This window comes from Kryptolebias marmoratus, linkage group LG24 (genome assembly GCF_001649575.2).
Source record: "Kryptolebias marmoratus isolate JLee-2015 linkage group LG24, ASM164957v2, whole genome shotgun sequence".
Taxonomy (NCBI): Eukaryota; Metazoa; Chordata; class Actinopteri; order Cyprinodontiformes; family Rivulidae; genus Kryptolebias; species Kryptolebias marmoratus.
Window position 1 is genome coordinate 1,914,713 of NC_051453.1, and position 24,842 is coordinate 1,939,554.

The 24,842-nt window shown below is 40.6% G+C and overlaps 4 protein-coding genes and 1 non-coding gene across 8 annotated transcripts in view; 4 read left to right on the forward strand and 1 right to left on the reverse strand.

Moving 5' to 3' along the window:
* Positions 1-169: 169 nt before the first annotated feature.
* On the forward strand, positions 170-241 carry trnah-gug. The gene has a single exon. It is a non-coding gene; the product is annotated as a tRNA-His (tRNA).
* Positions 242-1,803: 1,562 nt separating this feature from the next.
* Positions 1,804-9,039, forward strand: depdc1a (DEP domain containing 1a). 2 transcript variants are annotated; one of them, XM_017439412.3, is made up of 12 exons: positions 1,804-1,994; positions 3,014-3,279; positions 3,400-3,544; positions 3,652-3,782; positions 3,935-4,065; positions 4,303-4,350; positions 4,521-4,658; positions 4,959-5,891; positions 6,805-6,977; positions 7,065-7,241; positions 7,318-7,524; positions 7,714-9,039. In XM_017439412.3, exons 1-12 carry the CDS (start codon positions 1,941-1,943, stop codon positions 7,846-7,848), a joined length of 2,538 nt encoding a protein of 845 aa, XP_017294901.1. In that variant the 5' UTR covers positions 1,804-1,940; the 3' UTR covers positions 7,849-9,039. The 2 variants fall into 2 exon arrangements, with proteins under 2 accessions (XP_017294901.1, XP_017294902.1); XM_017439413.3 differs by lacking the exon at positions 4,959-5,891 and having other exon boundaries at positions 7,714-9,028.
* Positions 9,040-10,658: 1,619 nt separating this feature from the next.
* On the forward strand, positions 10,659-16,313 carry LOC108249795 (RPE65, retinoid isomerohydrolase). Its single transcript, XM_017439410.3, has 14 exons — positions 10,659-10,814; positions 11,381-11,463; positions 11,637-11,787; positions 12,091-12,198; positions 12,782-12,923; positions 13,098-13,245; positions 13,866-13,947; positions 14,076-14,208; positions 14,289-14,431; positions 14,497-14,626; positions 14,879-14,993; positions 15,129-15,223; positions 15,298-15,409; positions 15,875-16,313. Exons 1-14 carry the CDS (start codon positions 10,804-10,806, stop codon positions 16,051-16,053), a joined length of 1,632 nt encoding a protein of 543 aa, XP_017294899.1. The 5' UTR covers positions 10,659-10,803; the 3' UTR covers positions 16,054-16,313.
* Positions 16,314-17,243: 930 nt separating this feature from the next.
* Positions 17,244-22,456, reverse strand: si:ch211-198n5.11 (methylcrotonoyl-coenzyme A carboxylase 2). The gene is made up of 12 exons (XM_017439409.3): positions 22,327-22,456; positions 21,442-21,606; positions 20,676-20,872; positions 20,402-20,580; positions 20,235-20,315; positions 19,937-20,115; positions 19,666-19,873; positions 19,462-19,553; positions 18,659-18,815; positions 18,462-18,584; positions 18,125-18,337; positions 17,244-18,036 (listed from the first exon to the last, which is right to left on the reverse strand). Exons 1-12 carry the CDS (start codon positions 22,344-22,346, stop codon positions 17,950-17,952), a joined length of 1,701 nt encoding a protein of 566 aa, XP_017294898.1. The 5' UTR covers positions 22,347-22,456; the 3' UTR covers positions 17,244-17,949.
* A 1,698-nt stretch (positions 22,457-24,154) lies between these two features.
* fnbp1l (formin binding protein 1-like) overlaps positions 24,155-24,842 on the forward strand; it is a 36,903-nt gene continuing 36,215 nt past the window's right edge. The window contains exons 1-2 of one of the 3 annotated variants that reach the window (XM_017439417.2): positions 24,155-24,206; positions 24,359-24,571. In XM_017439417.2, coding sequence (XP_017294906.1) covers positions 24,548-24,571 — 24 coding nt within the window. In that variant the 5' untranslated portion in view covers positions 24,155-24,206; positions 24,359-24,547. Of the gene's footprint in view, positions 24,207-24,358; positions 24,572-24,842 lie in introns of those variants that run through there. The other 2 variants (XM_037974261.1, XM_037974262.1) reach the window with 2 other exon arrangements.

A 24,842-nucleotide genomic window follows, 5' to 3' on the forward strand; every position in this document is an offset into this window, starting at 1 on the left:
TCCCAGTCAGTTCTGTGAGGTAAAGTGGCTGTCAAATAAACTGTGAATGTACTCTGGTTATAATGAACGTCCTACATAATCCTTATACAATCCTTCAGCATTGGGCATGGTCAGAATGATTAAAGGATTTGTATTCGGCAGCTGGGGAGACCGTCCGAGTAGACGGCGTGCCGTGATCGTATAGTGGTTAGTACTCTGCGTTGTGGCCGCAGCAACCCCGGTTCGAATCCGGGTCACGGCAATTTTTATTTCCCTCTTTCTGTTTAATATTAAACATAATTAAAACAATTTATGTCTTTAATACCAAAATATAAACAGTTATATAGCAGATGAAAGCCCGGTCTCTTTATTTTTGACATATTTCCTGATTTAAGCAACACAACTATATCTAAACATGCTTCTTAAATAAAGTGTCTTAAAACATATTTTTAGGAAGCTTAGATATGCATATCCAGGTGCCCTGCTGTTTAATTTGAGTCAGTTAATAATATATTGTCAAACTAATAATAAAATTAATAATTCCTTGCTTGGGCGCTTACTAAACTATTTGTAAAGTTTACATTGTTGAAGCAACAATGTAATGTACTTTCTGTCCAAACTGCTTTATGTTGGCTATATTTATTTACATTAAATAAAAATTACAACAGTAAAGAGATGTCATTTTTATTCTTTGAGCTTCCTCATCTTCACAAATCATTTCTAAAATGTCCCTAAAGGAGAAAGAGGCTTGATGGAGGAGCTGTCAAGAAGGATATTCCAGTGTATTCCTTGTGGAACATCTAAATGGGGCATATTGCCAATCCTCCTTAAAATTTAGGTAAACATACTTCATCACAAACACTTCAATTTAAAATTATGGTCTAAAACAAGATTGTTCATTATGTTAAATACATGTAACATGATGAAGAGGAGAGAATTTGAGGAATCAAGAAGAAAAAGTTGTTAGGTGAGTTCTGGAGCAGCAACCTTTTTTGATTTGGGCCTTTTAGCGCTGTCACTTTACAAAGCTTTTACGTGCAGACACTGACTAAAGGGAATGTTTTTAAAAGTAATACTCAGCAGGTGGCCAGTTACACCATCCACCACTGTTCTTCAATCAATCACCATACTTTTTAACTGTTTACACCCCTCAGAGTTCCTCTTAAGATGTGCTAATGCTTTTTTTTTACAAGTCAATCCCAAAGCTTTTTGAGCTTATTCACAGAACTGCAGCGTCTTAAGTGACGGAATGCTGATAAAGAAAAGTGGGCTAAACTTCATGTTCCAAACTTTGATTCAGTTTTTATTGAAACAACTAATCTAAGATAGATCTTGGTGAAACAAAAACCCTTTAAAAAATGACAGAAACATTTCACAAGTAGAAGTTACTTTGGAAAAAGCAACTAAAGTAGACATACAGATAGCTCAAGTTTTGAATATATGTTTCATAGAGAACACACTGGCACTGGTTACATTAGTCAAGTCATTAATAATTTATTACTGTTTCATGTTTTTCATGATAATTTGAAAGAAAAATATAACTATTAAAGTTGTCATCTAGAAGAAATAAAAGTACAACATAATAAAAATGCACCGTGTTACAGTTTGCCACTGCCATAACTGTAGATTATTCAGTCAGGGTCTTCATATTCAGTTTTCTCGTCATCTTGACTGTTAAAAATAAAAGTATTTTTTAAAATAAAAGTATTTTTAAGGGTATTTTGCGTCTCTTTTACTCTCTCTCTTCCGCCCTCTTCCGTTCATGGGTGGTCACGTGACCCAGGCCTCGTCCAATCAGCTGCCAGAATCACACGGCTCGTAATTTTAAACAGACGGAGAGCAGCCAGCGACGAGTGCTCGTACACTGCTAGCAAAACATCTGTAAATATTTCCGTACATAATGGATTTTTCTCTCTGTCGCTTTTTCGGATGAAGTGGAAAAAGCCTTGTTGGTGTCAGTTATGAATATGAGCACGCATATCATCACTCCTGGACCGTACCGAGCCACGAAACTGGTAAGTTAAGCTGATTTAGCTGGTTTACAACAAGCTAACGGAAACGTTTTAGCCGAGTTCTTTTAAATGAGCATTTCAGCAGTTTACAGTAAAGCAACTTAACACTGGTTTATATTACTGATACATGTATGAGTAAACTGCGCTTCTTTTCTTTAAACATTCACTAAATAATGAAGCTGCTGTTCAGATGAACAAGCAGGGGTTTGTTTTAGGACTGATTGTGTAACTACGGTGGCCCAGAGGTGGCGTTCAGTTTGCATGTCTTTTAATGAACAACAATTAACCAAACTATTTCCTTAAAAGTTCTTATTTTATCATATAATTTAGAAGTTTGTTATGAACAAATAAATGCAAGATGCATATGTAATTATGCATGCCAATCAGCAAAGATCACATCTCATTTTGTCTCCTTTTTCTCCAGTCTAAAATTCAATAGCTTTTTTGAAAAGAGTGAAAATTTTCACAAAGTCATAATTGTTTTGTGCAAACTCTCTTAATTAGGTTTAAAGAAAAACATTGTATATATTAGTTTTTTTCCCTACCAACTAAAGGTTCAGAACTCAAACAAAACAATTAGTATTAATTTCACATGTTTAGTTAGTCAAATGGTTGTTATAACCATAAAATAAAACACTTCCTGTTGGTAAAGTTTTGTTAAAAGTGTTTCATGACTTTTAATACCCTATTCCAAGATTTCTAAAGAAGAGAAATGTGCAGTGGGCAAGATTTCCAACCTGATATGCTTGCATGAGGTGTTAAAAAATCCTTGTTATGTAGAAACTTTACTGTGTAATCATATTTGTTTTGCCTACATCAGCGAGACGACGCCCAGAATCCCAAATTGTCTGTCACACAATAAAAATTATAAATGCTTTGCACATGTAAGAAGAAACACTAATTACTGAACCTGGTTGTAGTTTTAGTTCTGTTTGGCTAAATGGTAGTGGAAGTTTTAACACTTACTTCAAGATCATTAAATTGTTATGTATTTGTAGAAACCTGTCTTTGTTTTCTTTCAGTGGAATGAGGTGACGCGTTTGTTTCGGGCTGGTATGCCCGTCCGGAAGCACTGGCAGAACTTCAGGCACCACGCTTCCTGCTTCACCGCCTCCGCTGCGGTGGATTGGCTGCACCAGTTGCTTCAGAGCAACAGCAACTTCGGCCCCGATGTCACCAGGCAACAAACGGTTCAGCTGCTGAAGAAGTTTCTGAAGAACCATGTGATCGAAGATGTGAAGGGTCACTGGGGAACGGAGGATCTGGAGGACAACAGCATTCTCTACAGGTGGAAAAACACTGCAGAACATATTTATAATTACACAACATACTTAAAAATGTTCATACAAAATCTAAATAAATTGTTATTCACATAAAGTAAAGTAATCTTTAAAATGTATTTTTCCAGATTCCCATCCACTTCTCCTCTGAAGCCCATTCCTGGTCCAGCTCAGGCCTCAGCCTCCAGCTTCATGAGAAGAAGACCCTCATTTAGGGACAAAGAAGGCTTCTTTAAGTTTCGAAGCATCAAGAAGCAGGAAAAGGAGACCCTGGTGAGTAGGACTTCATATTATCTCAATTTTAGATCTATTTAAATCTCTTGTTTTAAACGCACATCAGCTCAGTTCCAGTTTTAAAAACTCTGTTTTGTGTTTTTCAGGAAAATGTAGATCCTGCGCTCCAAGCACAACAAGAGGGATCAAATCAGCCAGCAGAGGAGCAGCAGCAACAGAGACGAGAGCTGACAGTGGAGGACGAGCAGGAGATCTGGAGAGACATCACACTGACCCAGTATTAACACACACTGAACAAAAAAACTTTGCTTTTTAGTTTCACACACATCTTTATCTTACTTTAAAGAACCTAAATGTTCATAAAACGTGAGCCATGAGGTCTAAGGGAGAATTTTCTTGTGTAAATAATGTTTTTTTTCTGCGTTTCAGCCTGCAGAGAATTCTGGGAGTTCCATCTCTCCATGAGGTTTTAGACCAGCGTCACATAAATCCACAGAACATCATCCATAACATGACCAAAGTCAACAAACATGGGGTGGTCACTCTGGATGACAAGACCAGTAGGTTCATTTATTAACAACAAATGTTTAAAAGCCAAATTTCAGCTCATCCTACAAAGTACAATAAATATCTGATGTTAACATTGTTTTATTGGGTTTTTGTTCTCATAAAAATAAAAAAAAAAATCTATGAAGAATGATGCAATAATTTAAATGAGTAGAACAGTTTAAATTTTATTTCAAAGATTAATAAGTTGTAACCTTTAACTGGTCTAACCTGTTCATAAACCTTCGTAGATGACCTTCCTCACTGGGTTCTGTCAGCCATGAAGAGCCTGGCTAACTGTGAGTCGCAGTTCAAACTTGACTTTTAAGCCTTGAGAAAGTAAACCGTAAGATTAGTTTCTTTTTACTTAATGTACTGAGAGTTTCTAGAAGTTCTAGGTAAATCAGTTAAGCCATGGTTTCTAATTCAGACTTGTTCCAGCTGCAGTGATTTTGTGTTTTTCCTCCAGGGCCAAAGTACGACAGCGACCAGCCGTCTTATCCTGGATTTGAAAGGGATGTCTTCAAAACTGTGTCAGATTACTTCTACAGCCTTCCACAGCCGTTACTCACATTCGAGCTGTACGAACTGTTTATCAACGTCCTGGGTAGGTTTACTACTTCCTGTCAGTCTTTTAGGACAAACAGTTGTGCTGACATAGTTCCTCTGATGTGACTTATATTCTAACCGTGTCTTTGATTCCTAACAGAGGTTGTGGTTGTTTGTGGAGTCCTAACAGAAGGTTGAACAGCTGTACTTTCTGTGTGTACAGCTGATGTTTCTGTTTGTGTGCTACAAGTTTAAAATAACTAAACTTCTTTTTCCCCTTCACTGTCTGCTTGCACTGACCCTCTGCCTGCACTGCTCGGCTCTCCCTGCTTGTCTCTTTGTCTGCATCTGCTTTCAGCGTTTTGTGGCTACGTTACAGCGCCCAGTAAGCTCCAACGTGGGAAACGCAAGAGGTCCGATCTTCCCTCTGTGCCCCCGCCAGCCAAGTCGTCGTTTCGCTCCACAGAATGCCTCCTCCTGTCGCTGCTCAGGCAGGGGTCATGTGACGAGACAGAGTCGCCTATGAGAGACGTGCTCGGTGGGACGCTTCAGTCCCGGCTGGCAGCATTAGAGCGGGATGAGACGACTCAGCTGGGGGGCAGCTGCACAAGCCAGACTACACTTCTGTCCACAAGACCTCAAATGAGGAGTTGCTCACTGGAAACCATCCTCGATACCTCGCTCCCTCTCACCCGGCAGCAACTGTTTCTGTCCGTGGACAGCCTGGCGTCTTGTTCTTATAGCAGCAACAGCCAGGATGACACCTCACAGGAAAGTGGCTCAGACTCTGCATCTGTACTTAAAACAAACTCTGTTACTTATAAAAATGCTCCAGGAGTTCTAACCAGGAAGAAGCTGTCTATGCCGGTTCCTGTGGCTCCGAAGTCATCGCGGCCTCACAGCGTGGGCAGCTGCCTGGACATTGTCATAGAGACAGAAGAAGAAAACATGAGAGAGATCAAGTGGCAGGGTCGAGCAACCAGCTGCCTCAATGTGAACAATCCCTCTTCCTTAGTTTCACGTCCTCCCCTGTTGTCCTCCTATCTTCCCTCCTCTTCCTCCCATCATCTCTCTCTGTCATCTGCTACGACCAAAGTGCCCGGCTCCAACACCACCACAGAACCCACCTCCAGTACCTGTAATCTTTGGTCTCTGCCTGCGCCCGCTGCCGTCCGGCGCTGCTTCAGCTCTCTGGATGTGTCCAAGCCGCCTCGACCCGTGTCACTGCTCAATCTGCCTGTCTGTGTGCCCGCCAGAAACTTCCAACTCCCTCAACCCAAACCTGAGCACAGTAAGACCCTCTCCCCTTTACCTGTTTGTCTGCTGCCCAATGAAATTAACCTCATCTAACATCTAACCTCTTACTAATGTGGGACATTTCTTCCTGACTTATCCTACAACTACAATCCAGTTCAACTCAAAGGTTGGATTGGTAACAGAGTTGGAAAAACTACCTCCAGTATCCTGCGTGTTTTAGTTGTTTCCCTGCTTCAGCACACCTCGTTCAATAGTTGAATGACCTCAACATGTCCTCGGGTTCTGTAGAAGTCCATTAATCAGCCCTTCATTCAGATCAGGTGTGTTGGAGCAGAGAAACATTTAAAGCTTGTTGGATGGTGGTCCTCGAGGCTCAGGACTGGACAGCATTAGTTTAGAAGCAGCTTGGAAACTTAAAGTCACTGTTTACAGTGTGAAGACTTTTTACTGTTTTGTTTTGCAAATTACTCCCAGTTTTCCAATGCCTCGTGATAAACGGCTTCTTTATTTTGCTGCTTTGAATTTTACTAGCTGATTAATAAACACAAGTCTTTTTGTTGTTGTTTTTTTACTAAATCCAAATCATGTATACTGTCAAAAACTTACATTCTTCTTGAAATTTTGATGTCTGTTAAAAATCTGCATGGAAAATACAAATTTGTCATCTGGCAGAAAATCTTTCCTGCAAATTGTAAAAAAAAAAAAAAAAAAAAAAGAACCCTCCCTGAGTGGTGCCTTTTTATTAGGTTAGTACAAAACATACCACACAATTTGAGATTCTCTAGTTTTACCCAAAACCCCTTTAATAGTATCTGTAGCTGATTAACATCATCCATCTATTCACCTGTCTAACGTCGTGGCGTTGTCATGGCAGCAGTGAATAGATGTGGCTGTGGAGTGAAATACCTCCGTCACCAGGAAGTTCTTAAGACTGTTTGTGTGCACAGGTGTTCTGCAGCCTCAGTGTGAGCGTGTGGCCATCGAGGCCCTGCAGCTTTGCACCCTCCTCCTCCCCCCTGCTTCCCGCAGGAAGCTGCAGCTCCTCATAAGGATGATGTCTCGCATCAGTCAGAACGTGGACATGCCTCGTCTGCACCCCGCCATCGGCACTCGAACGCTGGTGAGAAGCAAACAAACCTCAGCCAGGATATGATGGTGTACAGCTGGCTTACACTTCTACACTTTCTGTATTCCTGTTTTGTCCCAGATGGTTCACACATTTTCAGGCTGCATCCTCAGCAGTGCCGAGGAGTGTGACCTGGATGAGCTGCTGGCTACCAGGCTGGTGTCGTTTTTAATGGACCATCAACAAAACATCTTCTCAGTCCCAGAATACCTGCTCCGGGCCATCGGTGACCACATACAGTACCTGCGCACTGTGCAGGTACGTCACATTTCCTAATGTGTGTATCCTTAGTAATGAGATATAAATGTTGATCTTTTCCCCGTCCTGATTCCAGATCCCTGTCGACTCCAGTCCAAATCCTGACGGTGGTGATCCAGTCTGTGTTCCAGTACCGATGTACGCCTTCTGCAAACAAATAAGTGGCGCAGAGTTTGAGCAGCAAAAAGTGGAGTCTTCTCAGAAAGCCATGGAGGAGCTGTTGGAGATCCTGCTGTCCGACCAAAACCTGAATGAGAAGGACAGAGGCAAGAAGCTAAAGCAGGTGACAGAAACTAACCCGAGCGGCCGTGCTGCGTCACAAACTGTAAGATCAAAACGAGCTGGAACTTTCTGTAATGAAGAATCAGCTGGATTTTGACCAGTTTTTTCTTTTATTCTTGCATTTCTTTATTTGTACATGTACTACATGCCTGCAGTCGTATTTTCTGTCTTACTGTCGTCTTTGTTTCAGTTTCAGAAGCAGTACCCAGACATCTACAGTCGCAGATTCCCCTCAGGCCGGGAAGGTAAGGCTGACAGCAAGCCAAAGATTAAACCCCCCCTCCTCAACATCAGGAAGACCAAAGCTTTCAGCATCAGGAATTAAACCGTCAGCCATTAAACTGTTACATTATTACACAGCTGAGGAATTCATGTCTGCAACATCTCTGTTAGAGGCAGGGTAAAAGATTCATGTTTGTTTTGTTTTTAGGTTTTCAGTAAAAATGTTCCTGTTTGTGGTTTTTAGATTTTGTTCAAGTGTGTTTTGTAAATTTGAATTAAAACAGATTTGGGAGAAAACATTTTTAGAATCACTGGTCAGGATGGGAAATGATTGGGTTTTATTCTAACTGACGACATCGGGAGTAACGTGTGTGTTTTATTGATTTGTTTTGTTTGTGTTTTTAGTATTTCTTATCAGTTCTTTTTCTTTTTACTTGTTTTTGTCTTTGGAGACTTTTTTATTGATTGTTGTAGTTTTTGTCTTTTAATATTTAACTCTGTTAATTTAAAAGAAGCCGGTCTTTTCCAGTTTCTTGTTCGTGTCTCGTTCCTGCTCTCCAGGTTAGACGTGTGTTTTGCACTGAGCAGTCATTATATTGGGTGTTTTAAATATTTTGAATGCATAGTACTCCATCTTACACTTCTTATGTTTTGGCTTGTAAAATGTTTTCTGGAAAATAATAACAAAGGTTAATAACTCCACTTGCTGTACAAGCTGTGTTCTTTTATAAAACTGAACGTTTTGTGTTCTAATTGTTTCTAGTACAATATGCTAACAGGTACCTGTTCTTGTTCATATATAACAGATTTGATACCATCAGATGATCCTTTTCAGTTTCTCAGCCTTGGACTGGATGAAGTGTCAGTTTGTTGTTTATACCTCAGATTAAATGAAGTGTATATGTGTGTGTTTGTTGTCAGAGGAGTGTATGATGTGCACCTATAACTTCTCCTTGTTTACTATGCAAAGTTCTGGGAAATAAACTTGTTCTGTTGTGACCGTCTGAAATGATTTTGAGGGTATGATGATACTGCCATAAATAATACTGTAATGTCCATAAAAAGTAGATTAAAATAAATTTAGCCCAGCGTCAGTGAGGGATGTTTCAGCAGAATCACCTCAGACTCCAAGCTGCTCTTTTAAACGTTAAAATGTACTAAAAGGTCATTTTTCTATGAGATAATAATGGTCCAGCTTCTAATTAGGCTGCTGTAATTACTCCTTTGAGAAGGACAAAGTTACAGTTTGTGTTTTGTTTTTTTACACAGGTCCTATAAAGATGTAACCCTCTGGAATTACAATAAATCTGGAGTTAAATGTGTTACAACAGGTTTTTATAACAGCTTCTAACTGGCTAAAGTCACAAACTAAAGTCCAACTAAAACAAATCAACCTTATGATACGTTTCAGTTCCTTCACATGATGAAGTTATGAGTGGAATTATAACGTGAAACGCCCAGTATAAATAAATATTATTGCTCTTTATTCTTTTTGTTGGTATTGTTACTGTTTTCTGTCACAGATAACTTCTGCAGAAGAAAACCTACTGAAGTAAATATTAGTGATATATTAGTTCAGAATAACATTTTAATGTTTGATTTGATACATTGTAATGAGAACCTTTGATTTGTATTTTACTGAGGTACAGCCTGCAGCTTTCTGAGGTTATTTTCCTGAATGCATGCACAGCATTTATTAGAAATGCAGATAACGAAGCTGCAGTCCCACTTTGGACTCCACGGTTGTGTGAAGCCACCGAGGATGTCCTGAAAGGAGAAAACCAGGAACTTCTCCAAAATCCTGTCTGGCTCTAAAACACTGAATCATCAAACATCAGCCTCTCTTATGAAACACAGAGTCAGTAAATTTTCCCAGAAGACATTCATGGTGTCAGCAACAGGATTCCACCCTGCGGTTTTGTTAGCTGGTTGTTGTTTTGAAAATATTTCACAAACTAATGTGGCATGCCACAGCGTTTCTGTCCACTTCCTGCTTCCAGTTCCCAGGTTTAAAAGCTCAACCTCAGAGGTTATCAGCTGTAACAACACAAAGGAAATCAAATCGGTACAGGTTAATGTGTTTACTGATAGTAAAACAGTATTTTAAACCATTTCATTTTAAATTTATGCTGCAGCCTGAAAGCAGCTGGTGTGTTTGAATGCATACAGAAGTATGCATAAGTGCCATCTTACATCATATTGCAAGATGTCGCACTCAGAGTTCACGCTGGGAAAAACTCAGAATATCTGTAAAATTGAGTCTTAGCCTTTTTGTGTTGGCTAATGTTGATTAGCAGTGGTGGCCATCTTGAATTGGGTTGACTCCAGTTGCATCCAGTGATGAGTTCCTGAGAGTTTCAGTGGTTTATGAGACAGAGCTGACTCCACATACCTGTTAGCACTCAGAATGTGTGTTTGGGATCAGTCTCAGATACTACCACACCAAATGTTTAGGTCAGGATCTGTAAAACTGACTGAGTTGTGTTTTAGGAGATCAGTTATCTGTGACAGCCATCTTACATTGGGTTGTCTCTGAAAGTTAATCCGCTGTAGATGAACATCCAATATTTACTTTTCAGAAGTTTTATTAAAATTCATCCAGTGGTTCATGAGATATTTTCATTAAATGACAGATCACTTCTCTGACAAACCATTTGTTAAGGAGCTTTTCTCTTCACTGACTTTTCTGTTTTTATTCCTCCCCTCCCTCCAGGCCTGATGTAAGTGTTTGTTGAAGGAGTCTGGAAGTAATTAGGCTTCTCTGCCTTCAGCAGACACCGACTTAAAGTCGGACTTTCAGTGTTTTAGTCGGTGTGAGCATTCATGGAGCATGGAGCCAAGGGCAGGCTCTGAACGGAGAGCAGACAGCTGATTCGTTCAGCTCTGGGGGGGAGAAAGTCTGGGAAGGAGGGGAGGAAGTGGGAGCAAAAGAAATGAAAGGAAAACAGGGGAAGATGGAGGAGGGGGTTAGTTCCCATTCCTTCCTGCAGGAAAAGTGTGTGGTTTAAATCCAAAGCAGAGTCTCTTCTGCAGCATTTGTAGGAGAGTAAACAGCAACATGGTCAGCCGGTGAGTGATGATTTCTCTTTTACTTCCCTCAAAGCTTCTTTTCGAATAGAAACATGGAATGGTACGAGCACTTTAATGTCCAGGTTTGTTGGGTTTCTGGAACAAAACGAGAGAAATCAGCTGGAGAAGAAAAACTAAGATCAAGAGTTAACTGAGAAGATTTTAGTTCAGGTGAAGTTCCCCAGAAGAGAGAAGGTGAACCACATTAAAGAAACAGAAAGGTTAAAAACGAAGACAAAAACAGATAAAAAGAGAGAAACTGGACAGAAAAGGAAAGTCAGACAAATAAAAAAGTTTTAAGTAAAAGTTGCAAAACAGAGAAAAATAGTTTTAAAGAACAGAAAACTGAAAATAGTTGTAACTTGTTTTCATGGGATGATTTAAAGCTCCACAAAGTTCCTCAGTATCTTTGGTCAAAGGATTATTTATCATTTTTGGAAGGAGTTATCTTTTTTTTTATTCAGCCAACAACCCAGAAAAACACACAAAATTCAAGTTAAAGACATCAAACCTGTACAGCCAGTTTTCTGACTTGTTTGCATCATGGAAGTAATTCCTGTTTGCAGAATCGAGCATCCTGCTGGAGGATACAGGAAGATCTTTGAGACGGTGGAGGAGCTGAACGAGCCGATACCTGCAGAAACCACCGGTGAGCAAAGACACATTTTAAATCAAACACACTGTTACTGTTCACATGTTCACATGCAGCTAAATGATTTGGAATCATGAGAATGAGTAGTCAGATGTTTTCAGATGTTATTCGTTCAGTACTTTGATGCTGAATGAGTGACATGAAGTGATCAGATCTCTCTGTTTACTCAGGTGTTATCCCATCATGGCTGGGGGGAAGTCTTCTCAGGATGGGTCCAGGTCTGTTCGAGGTGGGGGACGAACCGTTCCACCACTTGTTTGACGGACAGGCTGTCATTCACAAGTTTGACCTGAAGGACGGTCAGGTGACTTACTACAGGAAGTAAGAAGGCTTCTCATTGGCTCATAAAGTTGCAAAAGGCTAATTAAAAGCTACAAGTAGCAAAAAGGTAGCTATTCAAAGTCTAGCTAAAAATAGTAAAAGGCTAACTAGCTTTATATGTGGCTAAATAGTATAAAGTATGCAGAAGTGTTAGATTAGTGTGAATGTGGGGCTGATCTGATTTCAGCACCTACTTCTGTGCAGAGATGAGACACGACCAAAGAGCCGCCGCAGACGTCGAGCATGAAGTGACTCTGAAAATCCTTGTGCTTCCCTCAGAAGAAGTGCTGTTGTTTTCTGCAGGTTTGTCAGGACAGATTCCTACGTTCGTGCCATGACTGAAAACAGAATTGTCATCACAGAGTTCGGCACGGCGGCTTATCCAGATCCCTGCAAAAACATCTTCTCCAGGTGAACCCAGACATCACACCTGAGAACCTGCTGAGACTTTCTAAGATATTCTACGTTTCTATTTTCGACGGATCAATACAAATATTTGTTTCTAAATAAAAAGGATATAGACTAAATTAGTTGCCTCTCCAAAGGTTGTAAGAAATTTTTGCACATTTTTGCCAAAATCCACACAAAACCTTAGCTTCTGAAATATTTGAGTGTAATGTTTTATTGATTTTATATGTTTTTAATTCCACATTTATGCATTTTTTAACCACTCTATTAAAAGTTAACTATGTACCCATTTAAATGATTAATCAATTAATGAAGTCTTTCAGATTATTTTGATGGATCATTGGGTAAAGAGAAGGTAAAGGTAAAACACCAAATACTGTACATTTTTCTTTACATTTACTTTGAAAGCAGTTAAGCTCTACAGTTTATTAATAATTACTGATGATTTTACCAGCCTGTGTTGCTCTGAGCACATATTTAATGCACTGTATTTTGTATTTGTCTGTTTTACTTTAGGCTAAAAGGACTAAGAACAAATAAGAAAACAAACGTCTCATCAGTTTTCTTTGTGCTTGTGTTCATTCAGGTTCTTTACTTACTTCAAAGGTATTGAAATAACTGATAACTGTATGGTAAACATCTATCCAATTGGTGAAGATTTCTACGCTGTCACAGAATCCAACTACATCACCAAGGTCGATCCGGATTCTCTGGAAACGTTGAAGAAGGTGAGCTGATTGGTTTGAATTTAAAGTAAGTTGTAGTTCTTTAGGGAATAACATGTTTTACATTTATCCTATTTACCCCTTTCCTTTTGGAGAAGTTGTAGAGTTTATCCAGCCATCCAGATGCTCCAAACAACCTGTTACAGAGTCTGATTGATTTCACATTTCTAACATTAGGTAGACCTGTGTAAGTACCTGTCAGTGAACGGGGTTACTGCCCACCCCCACACTGAGGCAGACGGTACGGTCTACAACATTGGGAACTGTTTTGGGAAGAACATGAGTCTGGCGTACAACATCGTCAGGATCCCTCCTGCACAGGAAGGTGAGTCCCACTGCGAGCAAACCAGGAACAATTCCTGCAGGGAACATATCGCTCTTTATGTTATCAGATGATCCTTCTATGATCAGATCTGGCAGCTGAATGTGCTGTAAAAAAATCTAAAATTTAAACTGTTGCTATTGTTTTAATTTATTTTCTCAGATGGAAAATGTTTGGTTCCATATGATGTTTTATAAAAGCTGTTTCCTTCTTTATTTTGTTTTACATTTACATGAGCCTCCATTTGGGTTAATGAGGAGTCCCTGGTTGACAGTTCTGATCTAAGACTAATATATATTTTTAAAAACTGCAACAAGTACAGCTGTAGGTACTCATTGCAAAGTCATGACATAATAATAACTCATAAAGTAAGAAGAGTCGTTTGGGAACGAGAAGTTTTGATGTATTGGTACCTATTTAGACTCTGATTGTTGAGTTAAATATGCAAATAAAAGTGTTTTGTTTACATTGAGTGTGGACCCACGTTTCAGGATTGTGTACTACTGAAGTAAACTTTTTCAAACTGCACCATTTGATATAGTTTAGGATAATCTTTGGACATTTGATTTCATGATTTCCAGTGAGTCCCTTTAACTCTTTAATGTGTATCTATGTGTCTGCAGATGAATCCGAGCCCTTAGAGAAATCTCAGATTGTGGTTCAGCTGCCCTGCAGTGAGAGGTTAAAACCCTCCTACATACATAGGTACAGGTTTAAATCATCAATACGTTTACTTTTTACAGAAAAGGCCTGTTCTTTCCCCTCCTTCATGTGTCCTAAAACAGTTTCATTTAATGGATTTTCTCTCCGTATCCCTGTTTGTGTGTGTGTAGTTTCGGTATGACCGACAACTACTTTGTATTTGTGGAGCAGCCGGTGAAGATCAACTTGCTCAAGTTCTTGTCTGTTTGGAGCGTGAGAGGAACCACCTACATGGACTGCTTTGAATCCAATGAAAGCATGGGGGTAAAACAGGCAGAAATGAGAAGTGAATTTTGGTGTCACCTCGTCAGGACATCCAGTTAGTTTGTGTTCCCGTGTTGTAGACATGGTTCCACCTGGCCACCAAGAACCCAGCAGGCTATTTGAAGGAGCACAAGTTCAGGACTTCAGCTTTCAACCTCTTTCATCATATCAACACGTACGAGGAGCAGGGATTCATCGTGGTGGACCTCTGCACATGGAAAGGGTGAGTGTGAAGCTCTGTTTTCTGTACGCTGAGGGTTTATTCATGGCGCCGCTCTCTGCTTGCAGCCACGACTTTGTGTATAACTACCTGTACCTGGCCAATCTGAGGGAGGAGTGGGAGGAGGTGAAGAGAGCAGCCAGGAGAGCTCCTCAGCCGGAGGTCAGGCGATATGTGCTGCCGCTGGATATTTACAGGGTGAGGACACAAACACACACGCTAAAATATCCCACAAACCACTGGATGGATTTTAATGAACCCGTCACTAGATTTACATCTACAGCAGTTTGGGTCCAGAACTCGGACTTCTAAAGGCCCAGGTGTGTGCCGACCCGGGCTCACACCTTCAGCTGACCCTGAATCATTTCTTTTTTGTGAAAGTGTTTTGAACATGAACCTCACCAGCTGAGTGGCTCACCATCACGTCTGGTTCTTTCTGCCTGTCTTCAGGAAGAGCAGGGGACGAATCTGGTGTCTCTGTCCTACACAACAGCAACGGCTGTTCTTCACAGCGACGGCACCATCTGGCTTGAACCCGAAGTTCTGTTTTCAGGACCAAGACAGGGTAACACACACATACAGACACACACACACACACATACAGACATGGATTTGCATTGAGATGTTTTTAAATTTGCATGTTGTACTGCAGACTGTCAGTTATCTGCAGAGTTTAGTTTCATGTCCTGGTCTCTCTCAGCCTTTGAGTTTCCACAGATTAACTACTCTCAGTGTTGTGGGAGGAAGTACTCCTTCGCCTACGGGCTCGGACTGAACCACTTCGTTCCTGACAGGGTAAACCCACCGTCAGAGTAGGAACATCATGTTGGGTTAACTGGCTGTCCAACACACACATTGTTTTCCCACAGATTGTTAAACTGGACGTGCAGACCAAAAAAACCTGGGTGTGGCAGGAGGAGGACTGTTACCCATCAGAACCGGTTTTTGTCCCAACACCCGGAGCCACGGAGGAGGACGACGGTAAGACAGTCTTCTGGAGGGTTGGGGCATACACAAACCTATGCATCCATGTTACAAATATGTCAGCAACAACAATAAATCAGTTTGCTTAATGAAACCCAGAACCACGTCATTCTACCAAAACAGCTGACGACTTGGCCTCCCGAGGTGGGAATAATTTACGTCCTGAAAGTTGAAGGCTTTGTTTTTTCAGCACATTCCCCAGCTGGAGGTCTGAGATCAGCACTTTGAGTTAAAGTCGAGTTCCTCCAACCCGTAATCAGATTCACTCAGGGCTCCATCGAGCTGACAGAAAACACCTGAAAGACAAAAAGAGAGAAAGAATCATTTTACAAAAATATGAGTGCAGTCTTTTAAAACAAACTGTTCAATGTTTGCTGTAAAGAAAATGCAACAAGCGTTGACTGGAGGCTAAATAAATGAATGTTTGTGGCAGCTTTGCTGAGCTCCATGTGTCTGCTGCAGGTGTGCTGCTCAGCATCGTGGTGAAACCGGGGGCAGAGAGACCCGGGTTCCTGCTGGTTCTGGACGCCATGAAGCTGAAAGAAGTGGCCAGGGCGGAGGTGGACACCATCATCCCCATCACTTTACACGGGATGTACAAAGCACAGCCTTCAGATCTGCAGCGTCAAAGAGCAGAGTGAATATAAAAGCCTGAAAACATCAAGCATGTTATTTCTTTATCCTGTAGCTTAATTATAATCAAACCTTGTCTCATTACCAAACATCATACCAGTAATGCAAAATCTATCAGAAAATACTGTATAAATAGTATTTTTGCTTTAATTACATCAGTATTATACAAAAACAATTATTATAAAAGTGATACATTTGTTAAAGGTGATTTGTTGTGACAGCAGTTTTTGGAAAATAAATCTTGATATTAAAAGTTTTCATGAGCAGATTTTTGGTCAAATTTGATTTTTTAACTGTTTTTAACAAAAAGAAATATAGAAACATAAATATACAAAACATGGTAACTTTGTACTTTTAAACAGTTTATTAATGATATGAACTAAACATCTGAGTGTGGCGTTAAAATGATTTTGTTTCTACTGAATCTTTAAACAAAACTGGTCCTGAAACTTTTATTTTCATTTCATTTAAGTTTATTAAATCCAGGACAGCACAGTAAACGATGTAACATGATAAAAACAATGCAACCATAGAACTGTACAAAGCTTTTCTGGCCACAGGATTTTTATACATCCGTCCACTAAGTGGAGTGTTTTTGTATTAATGCATCAGACTGAATTTACAATAATGGCATAGAGAAATATTAGTAACATCCGGTAAGTACTGCACTATACACACACACACATCTATTCCAGCATTTATAGTTTGAGGTAAAAGTGACAATTGGCCCTTTAATTCTGGTCATTTAACCCTTTGAGACCAGGTAAAAGTTGATGATTTTGGGATGTGTCCCAGCACCGCTGCACAGAGACTTTTGTCTCAGTAAACTGCAGCGAGCCATGAGTTGGTTCAGCTTCTGCTTCTTTGTGGCAGCAGACATGAAGGGATGCAAACGATGTGAATATGAACTAAAACTGAGACTTTTCTGCGGTGACTTCAGATGCTTTCCTTGGTCAAGTTAAGGAACTCGCCAAACAAACTTTCCTTTTTCACTCAAAGTGTTGCAGCTGATGTTAGGTGAAAAGCAGAATAAATCTATGACCCAAACAAATGTTGCAACAATTACTTTACATGTGTCAGTCTTAGAGAAACAAAAAGATGAGAGAAAACTGTAGCATCAGATCTGACACTGACTCAACATGTAGAAAATTTGTGGTAAACTTGTATAAAATGTGTAACTAATACAAAACTAATGAGGCACCGTTGAAGGATTTTTTAATCAAATATGTAAAGACTGAATCACTACATGTTCAATACACAAAGTAAAAATGTTAAACACACATTACTGTGAGTCTGAGATCTGAGGTAAAGACAGAAGCCTGATTCCTTAACTTCCAACACACAAAACACTCATTTAAATACTAAAATCATGTTGGAATAACAATTTGTACCCTTATTCTTAATTTAACTCACATGATCTCCAATACAATTTTTCTGCCATATCCTGAAATATTAATTTTGGAATAAAAAAAGGTTGTTTCTTTAAGTCATTTCTCCAAGATATTTTAATAGAAACAGTTGGTTTGTGTATCTTTTGTTGTCAAAATGTCCAGTTTTGCACATCAAAGTGATCTTTGCTCCTCCGACAATCACGCAGCGTCTCTTCACTGCTGCCGTTCGCCCACATTTAAATGTGATATTATCCACACATTTAGAGGTAAACCTTCCTATTATTATGGAAATAACTGGGCAGAAAGCACCTGATTCTCACCTGTTTCCAACATGCACTTAGCACCAGATGTTTATCATCTGAGAGAGTGAGGACGCTCAGCAATCCACTGCACTGAAGATTTATTGTTCCTCTCTTCCACTGATGAGTGTCAGATATTATTGTACCTACACAGATAACGTGAGGATGAGGTGAAGATGGTGCAGATGACAGAGAACCTGAGAGAACGAAGCTTCTACATTCGGAGGAGCGCTGATTGCTGCTTCTCTGCAGATAACTGATACCGCTGCTGTTTGATGATGTGCAGGGAGTCTCTGAGAACCTGCAGGAGAAAAATATTTTTAATGCCAGCAGAAAGCTCCTAAAATGCCCCTGATTCATTTATTACCAGCTCTAAAAACAGATTTTACCTTCCTGGTGTCCTGCGGCAGAATGACTCCATCGTCCCACATCCTGCCAGAGGAGAAGAACGCCGAGCTCTCCTCCGTTAACCTCTCCTTCAGATTCTCCTCTTCCTCCTGCTCCTCAGGAAGGAGCAGGGAGGCGACGTGGCCCGGAGCCGTCAGACACACTCTGGCGTTGGGCCACAGGAAGAGGAAGTTGGGATTGAAGGCCCGCCCACACTGGAGACAAACAAGAATGAAACTTAAGACCCTCTCACAGTAATAAACATGCACGCTGTGGAAAACACATCACTTGTTCACTTCCAGAAGAGAAAAAAAGACTCATGTCTACAGAGTCGCTCACCATGGCGAAGCTGTCGGCGCCATGGCAACCACCGATCACCACGGTGAGTTTGGGGACGGAGGCACATGCCACCGCTGACATCATTGACGCCTGAGCTTTCAGACAGTTACTGTTCAGCTCTGCCTGAAGAAAACACAAAGCACTCATCCAAAGTAGTAAAATAGGATTGTAGTCAGAGCTGAGTGTCCTGCCAATACCTGAGCTGTGGACAGAGTCGGCGCCGCTGCAGGCGCCGTGTTCTGCAGGAAGAGGAGCGGGACGTCTCTGTGCTCACACAGCTGGACGAAGTGACTTCCCTTCAGGGCAGCTTCATACAACAGCTCTCCGTTGTTGGCTACAACTCCCAGCAGGTGGCTAAAATAACATGTGTAAGCTGCAATGAAATCAAACATCTGACCGAACCCCAACTCCAACTCACTGAATGGAAACAAACTGAATAACAAACAAACAAAAGTTTAAGATCAGTTAAAAAAATTTGCTCTATATCAGAGTGTAGAAAACTCGACGTGAAGCTACACTCAGCAGCTGCTCTAAGAGTTTCGGACACACAGGTCAGACGGATGGATGACCTGAGTCCGGACTGCAGGGACCCGACGATCTCCGACGGAAAGTTTGAGAAATATTACGGACAAAGTAACTAACCTCACGAGCTCGAGGCGTGGGGAAAATGTTGTTGTTAGCCAGTGGAAAATGTTGGCGTAGAAATATTCTACATGCCTGTCGTGTTGCGTGAGGGTCACATGTTCAGAAATACGTCTGACTTCTGAACGCAGATGTAAAAGTCTACAGTCTAAAAAGAGACACTGAATCTCGTCCTTTTAATGTGTTTCCTTGTACTTAATACCTGAGAATGTAAAGGATTAAAATCTGTAGAAATAAGTTAAATCATTCTGAAGGTCTTTCTCCATCTTCATTCCCTCGAGTCTGAAGTGATGCTGAACGTTGGTCCAAATATTTTGTTCTCACAGTTGAGTTGAGTTTGTGTGATTTTTGAGATTACCCATGAATCTTTGCGAAGCCAGTGATGAGCGTGGTTCCATATCGAGCTTTAAACTCCTGGAAGCGGCTCCCGTCTGTCAGCCGACTGATTATCTGAACCGGAGAAAAACAACATGTTTCTATGTCATCAAAGGAAGAAGTCAATAAAAAACACAACATGAGAGACTCAAAAACGATTTAAACTTTGTGTTTTTCTGAGTTGTACCATTTTAACATCTAGACTGTGGCTGTAATTGTGAGGAGCGAGACCCAGAAGTTCTTCTGAACCATACCGAGGCTCCTCTCCTGCTTCCCTCTTCCATGGGTCTTCCTCTTCCTCAGGCAGTTGGAAGTTGAGGGTGGATATAATATTTCTGGTGTAATCGAACGCCTCCTTTTCCTCCCACGCAAAATGGTCCACACAGCCACTGACCCTGAAACAAGACACCAGTTTGACAGGCGGCGAGACGAACAGGTGGTGCTTCTTCTGAACTTACTCAGCGTGAAGTCGGGCTCCTCCCAGGTCTTCTGGTGTCACTTCCTCTCCAGTTGCAGCTTTGACGAGTGGCGGGCCTCCCAGGAATATGGTTCCGATCTTGTGCACCATCACGGCCTCCTCTGCCATGGTGGGGACGTAAGCTCCACCCGCAGTGCACGAGCCGCACACCACCGCCACCTTTACCATCATTACTGATCATTACAGCAACGCCGATTCTTTCCAGGTTTTATTCTTTGGGTTTCACATGAACTCAGGAGCAGGTACATGCATTTCAGATCATTTCAGTAACTCTTTACCTGAGGGATCTTCATGGCTGACATGATGGCTTCATTGTAAAACATCCTTCCCCCGTGGTTCTTATCAGGAAAGATCTCCGACTGGGTATTAGGAATTTAAAAAAGCATGAATCAGCCAGCGGTCTTTGTTCTCAGACGCTTGTTAAAGAAGAGCAGTGTGAGTAAACCTGCAGAGGTAGGAAAGCTCCACCAGAGTCCACCAGGTAAACACAAGGCAGATGGTTCTGAATGGCTATTTCCTGCGCCCGTAGCTGCTTCTTGACTGTGATTGGATAAGCTGTGCCGCCTTTCACCGTGGCGTCGTTGGCAATGAACACACACCATAAGCCGTTGATCCTGCCAATGCCTGGATAGATACACAAACACACGAAGTGCAGGCGAGCGATAAAGTGACAGCTGTCACAGTCTAAAGTACCAAAGACACAGCGAGAGCTTTCTGACCAGTCAGGCAGCTGGCTGCAGGGATGTCTCCGTACGGCAGACCCAAACCAGCAAACGACGAAAGCTCCAGGAAGTCCTCATCGTCCAACAGCAGGCGCAGCCGATCCCTGACCAGCAACTTCTTGTTTTTCTGAGTGTGTCTGACTATGCCGATCTCGCCGCCACCTTTCCTCACCTTCTCCTTCAACTCGGTGTATCTAACAGACAGTAAGAAATAAAGGTTTTAAACAAAGAACAAACAAGATGAAAGCAGATTTTCAAACCATTTGTATTTCTCTCCTTACTGCTGTCACCAGCAGGTAGCTAAAATATTCATTCTGAGTTGATTAAAACTCATTCAGTAACTTTATTATTGGTACATATTTTTAAATCCAGCTCTTGAGACAGGTTTGAGATGCGACTCTATCAGGCACTCTACTGCCCACAATGACTATTTTAATTGAACATTTCTTACATAAATTACTGGATGCTTCAAATTCAAGCAGTGAGGAAAGTGAACACTGCAAGACATTCTGGAAACTCAAAAATGTTGCTCCCCAACTAGTGGCAGCTCAGATACTACCTGAACACTGAGAAATCTTTTGCAACTTCAAACAGTGATAATATTTAAAAGCATGCAGGTGTAAAGACTCAGTCTGCTCAGGCTGACTACAAGTTATCTCTTTATTGTCACAGTTGTTTCTAAAAGCTATATTAAAAGTAAGCATGCGATAAAAGATGATTTGAATTTGTGTAAAACTTGATGTGTCGATGTTGCAGAACCTACTTCTTAAGGCAGGCGTTGGAGTTTCTCAGGTTTGCTTCAAACACGTGGCGCTGGATGGGCTGCAGGGGCAGGTCCAGGACCGGGAAGGCGCTTGGCAGAGCTTTTCTCTTCCCCACCGCAGAGCTCCAACAGCGGAGCGAGCGCTGCCTGCCCTGCTCAGCAAACCTGCAAGACACGAGTCATACAGCCACAACAAAACAGTCAACGATCAGGAGCTGAGGTGCAGAAGAAAACACAAGACAATGTCAGAGGAAAATCTGAACATTGGTGCAAAGTAGAGTTCTTCTAAAGCAGCAGAGAAACATCCAGTGACAGCTTTCTGACATTTTCTATGAGTCCAACACTGAGGATCAAATTCTGCTGCGTTAAACCTTTTCCTGTTTGATTTAGGAGATGCGATGTTAAATCATTCCCAACCTCAGACTGTACCTGTGATTACTCTCTCTGTTTGTAAAAAAATAAAAGTGCATTTGGAGTCCAAAACAGCAATTTATGACCTTGTGTGCTTTCTGAATGTTGCAGAGTGAAGGCTAATTCCAGGTTAGTTTCTAATTTTATTTTATTTTAACAGATAATGTGTTAATTAGTTATACCTCTAACTATTTGACAAGTACATTAAATCACGATTAGCAGCTACAGCTGATACAGAATCTGTGTAAAGTAGTTATAATTCAGGTCATCCGGGCAAATTTCATAATGTTCTGCTCACATATTGACGTATTAATTAACTAAATGAATAAAAACACATTTTTGACTGATAATAATAGAACTGCATGATTCTGGAGCTTGTTAGCTAAATGTGTCAAAGGTCGCCGGAAGCCTCAGCGGATGATAAATAAACAGAAAAACGAGGTTTATTAATTTAAAAAAAGCCCCACTTCTTACCTTATACAGCAGCGGTGCATGTTTCACTGCTTTCTGCAAGAATGCAGCGTTTTATAACTTTAATCTACTGAAACAACACCAAGTTTATTACCCTTCGGTATAACATGTCAGAGAGAGACTTCTTCGCTTTCTATAAAAAAAAAAAAAAAAAAAAGATTCTGATTAGCCGCACCGCCCTCTACAGGTGGACATGGGTACTGCAGCCAGTTGTTTTTAACACAGAAACTTTATATTTTTATTCTGTCTGCTTTAACCTCGTTTTCTCCTCAGTTTTGGTTTCAGATTACAGCCAAATAAATATTTTAGCAATTTGCTACTTTTAATTAAATAAATCAAATAAACTGAACAATTAAAATGTTACTTTAAGCACCAGAGAATTGCGATATTCAATATTTTTTATTAATTTTACTAATCCAAATGACAGAACTGTGTTGTTTTAAATATTATTTTATTTTGTTTTTTACGACATAACACATTTGTAATTTTAAGGGGGGATATTGCACAATAACTAGTTGAAGAAGGGTCTAGAAGTAGTTAGAAAATGTTTTTAATATCCAGTGAAATAAAACCTGACAATTAAGTGTTGTTATGTACTGTGTAGTCACAATCTTTAGATTGCTTTTTGAGAAAAAAAGTACATAAAAACAGATATTTAACGTGATTGCAACCGTTTATTGTATTTTATTAGTTGGACACACTACATATAAAATAGGTAAAAGCCTTAGCTCAGATGTGACACTTCTCATTGTCACAATATTATTTACAACATTCTTTTTTAAAAAAAGATAGGCTAGAATAATAACAATGACTGCAAGTTGATTTACTTGAATGTACATGTGAGAGTTTGGAAATTAATATATCTTAGTGTTTTCTGTTTGCTTCTTCGGTCAAAAGAAACCCATCGCACAACTGCATCAACTGAATACATTTTAGCTCCTTTTTGGATTTCTGGTTCAGAAATGAAAATAACCTAAACGTTTTTGTTGTTTATTTATTTCTTTATTTGTTTTTTAGAAGTCAAATCGTGTTGTGTTTAAATATTTCTTAATCTTCAAACTTTTAAATGATTTGGAGTTTTAAATCCTGTAAAAGTAAACTGTTGGTGATTAATGTATTTACACAGATTGGCCACAAGAGGGCGGTATTGTGTCACTTTAAATAAGTTTGGTAAATAAATTGTCCTGGTTTCTTTCATCATGTTTTCCCCAAATTTTGGACCCTTTCTGGAATATTTTTTACTTTCTAGGGAGAGTCTTATTACTTTTTCCCCTCCGTTTTGTTATTGCCAAAAAAGAAAAAAAAAAACAACTAGAAGCAGAGGTAAAGTAAAGAACAATTGGTTGTAAATATCTCAAAGAGAATAAATGAAACAACCAAATGACATAAATCACCTGCTGATTTAATTGATGTGAGGTTCAAAGAACTGTAGGTTATTAATTATGAGTTTTAACGAGTTAATTAGGAGTTTTTAAACCACAAGTTGGTTAAAATTGTGCAGAAAAAAATCAACAACTGTGCTAAATTAAAATGACTGAATTAAAAAAATGCTAAAATGTTTTAAATGTATTTATGAGTTTTAATGATTTAATTAGAAGTTTTAAAAATGACATCTTTAAATTTAAGATTTGTGGGGATAATTTGCGACAGAATGCCAACTAAAGCGGGAGTTAGTTTACCTTCAGGAACAGACTGAAAACAGATGAAATGTTAAACTCACAGGTCAAACAGAAGCCGTTTTGTTTTTAAAACCTGTCTCAATCCATTTTCACTGCCATGTTTCCACCTGAATGTCTTTTCAGAGAGTCCCACCATATTTGTTTACCTTCACTGAGCAGGTTAATGTCGGCCAGTCATGTGACCTGAGCTTTGCTTTGTTTACAGTGAGTGTGGACCCGCATTTCAGGATTGTGTTGAATGTGTATGAGGAAAATTACTGTTCAGGATAACCTTATTTATGTTTGATTTCACACTTTGCATCACTAATGTTTTGTTGTTTTTTAATGTTATTTTATTGCATGTTGCTGGTGAGCAGCCGTGCGTCCCGGGCCCCTGGTGGTGCTCGGCGGCCCTGCTGCTCCGGCTGCTCCGGCTGCGGGAGGAGGAGGGTGTGTTTGTGGGCAGGCAGTCAGCCAGGAGGACGGGACTCCCAGCGGCAGTTTGGGACGAACCGAGCGGAGACAACTGCTTCCAGAACGGGCGAACTCTCAAGGAGGTATCCGCGATGAGCTGGGGGACGGAGCTGTGGGTGAGTTTAAAGTCTTGTTGGGGCTTTTATTCCCCCCCCCCCAGGGCCGCTCTGAGTCTGCTGGTCTTTGTGTTTTGCGGTGACTTTCGGCAGTGGGAGGAAGAAAGGTGCCGCTGTTCCACCTTGTTACCTCCAGCTTTGTGCGCGGTTAGCCGGCGAGGCTAACGGCTGAAGCTAACCTGCGGCTCCCGGCGGTGACAGCGGCGGAACAAAAGGCAGGGGGGGCCGGGGAGAGCCGGCTCAGGCTGGGGCACAGGGGGCACAGGGGGCA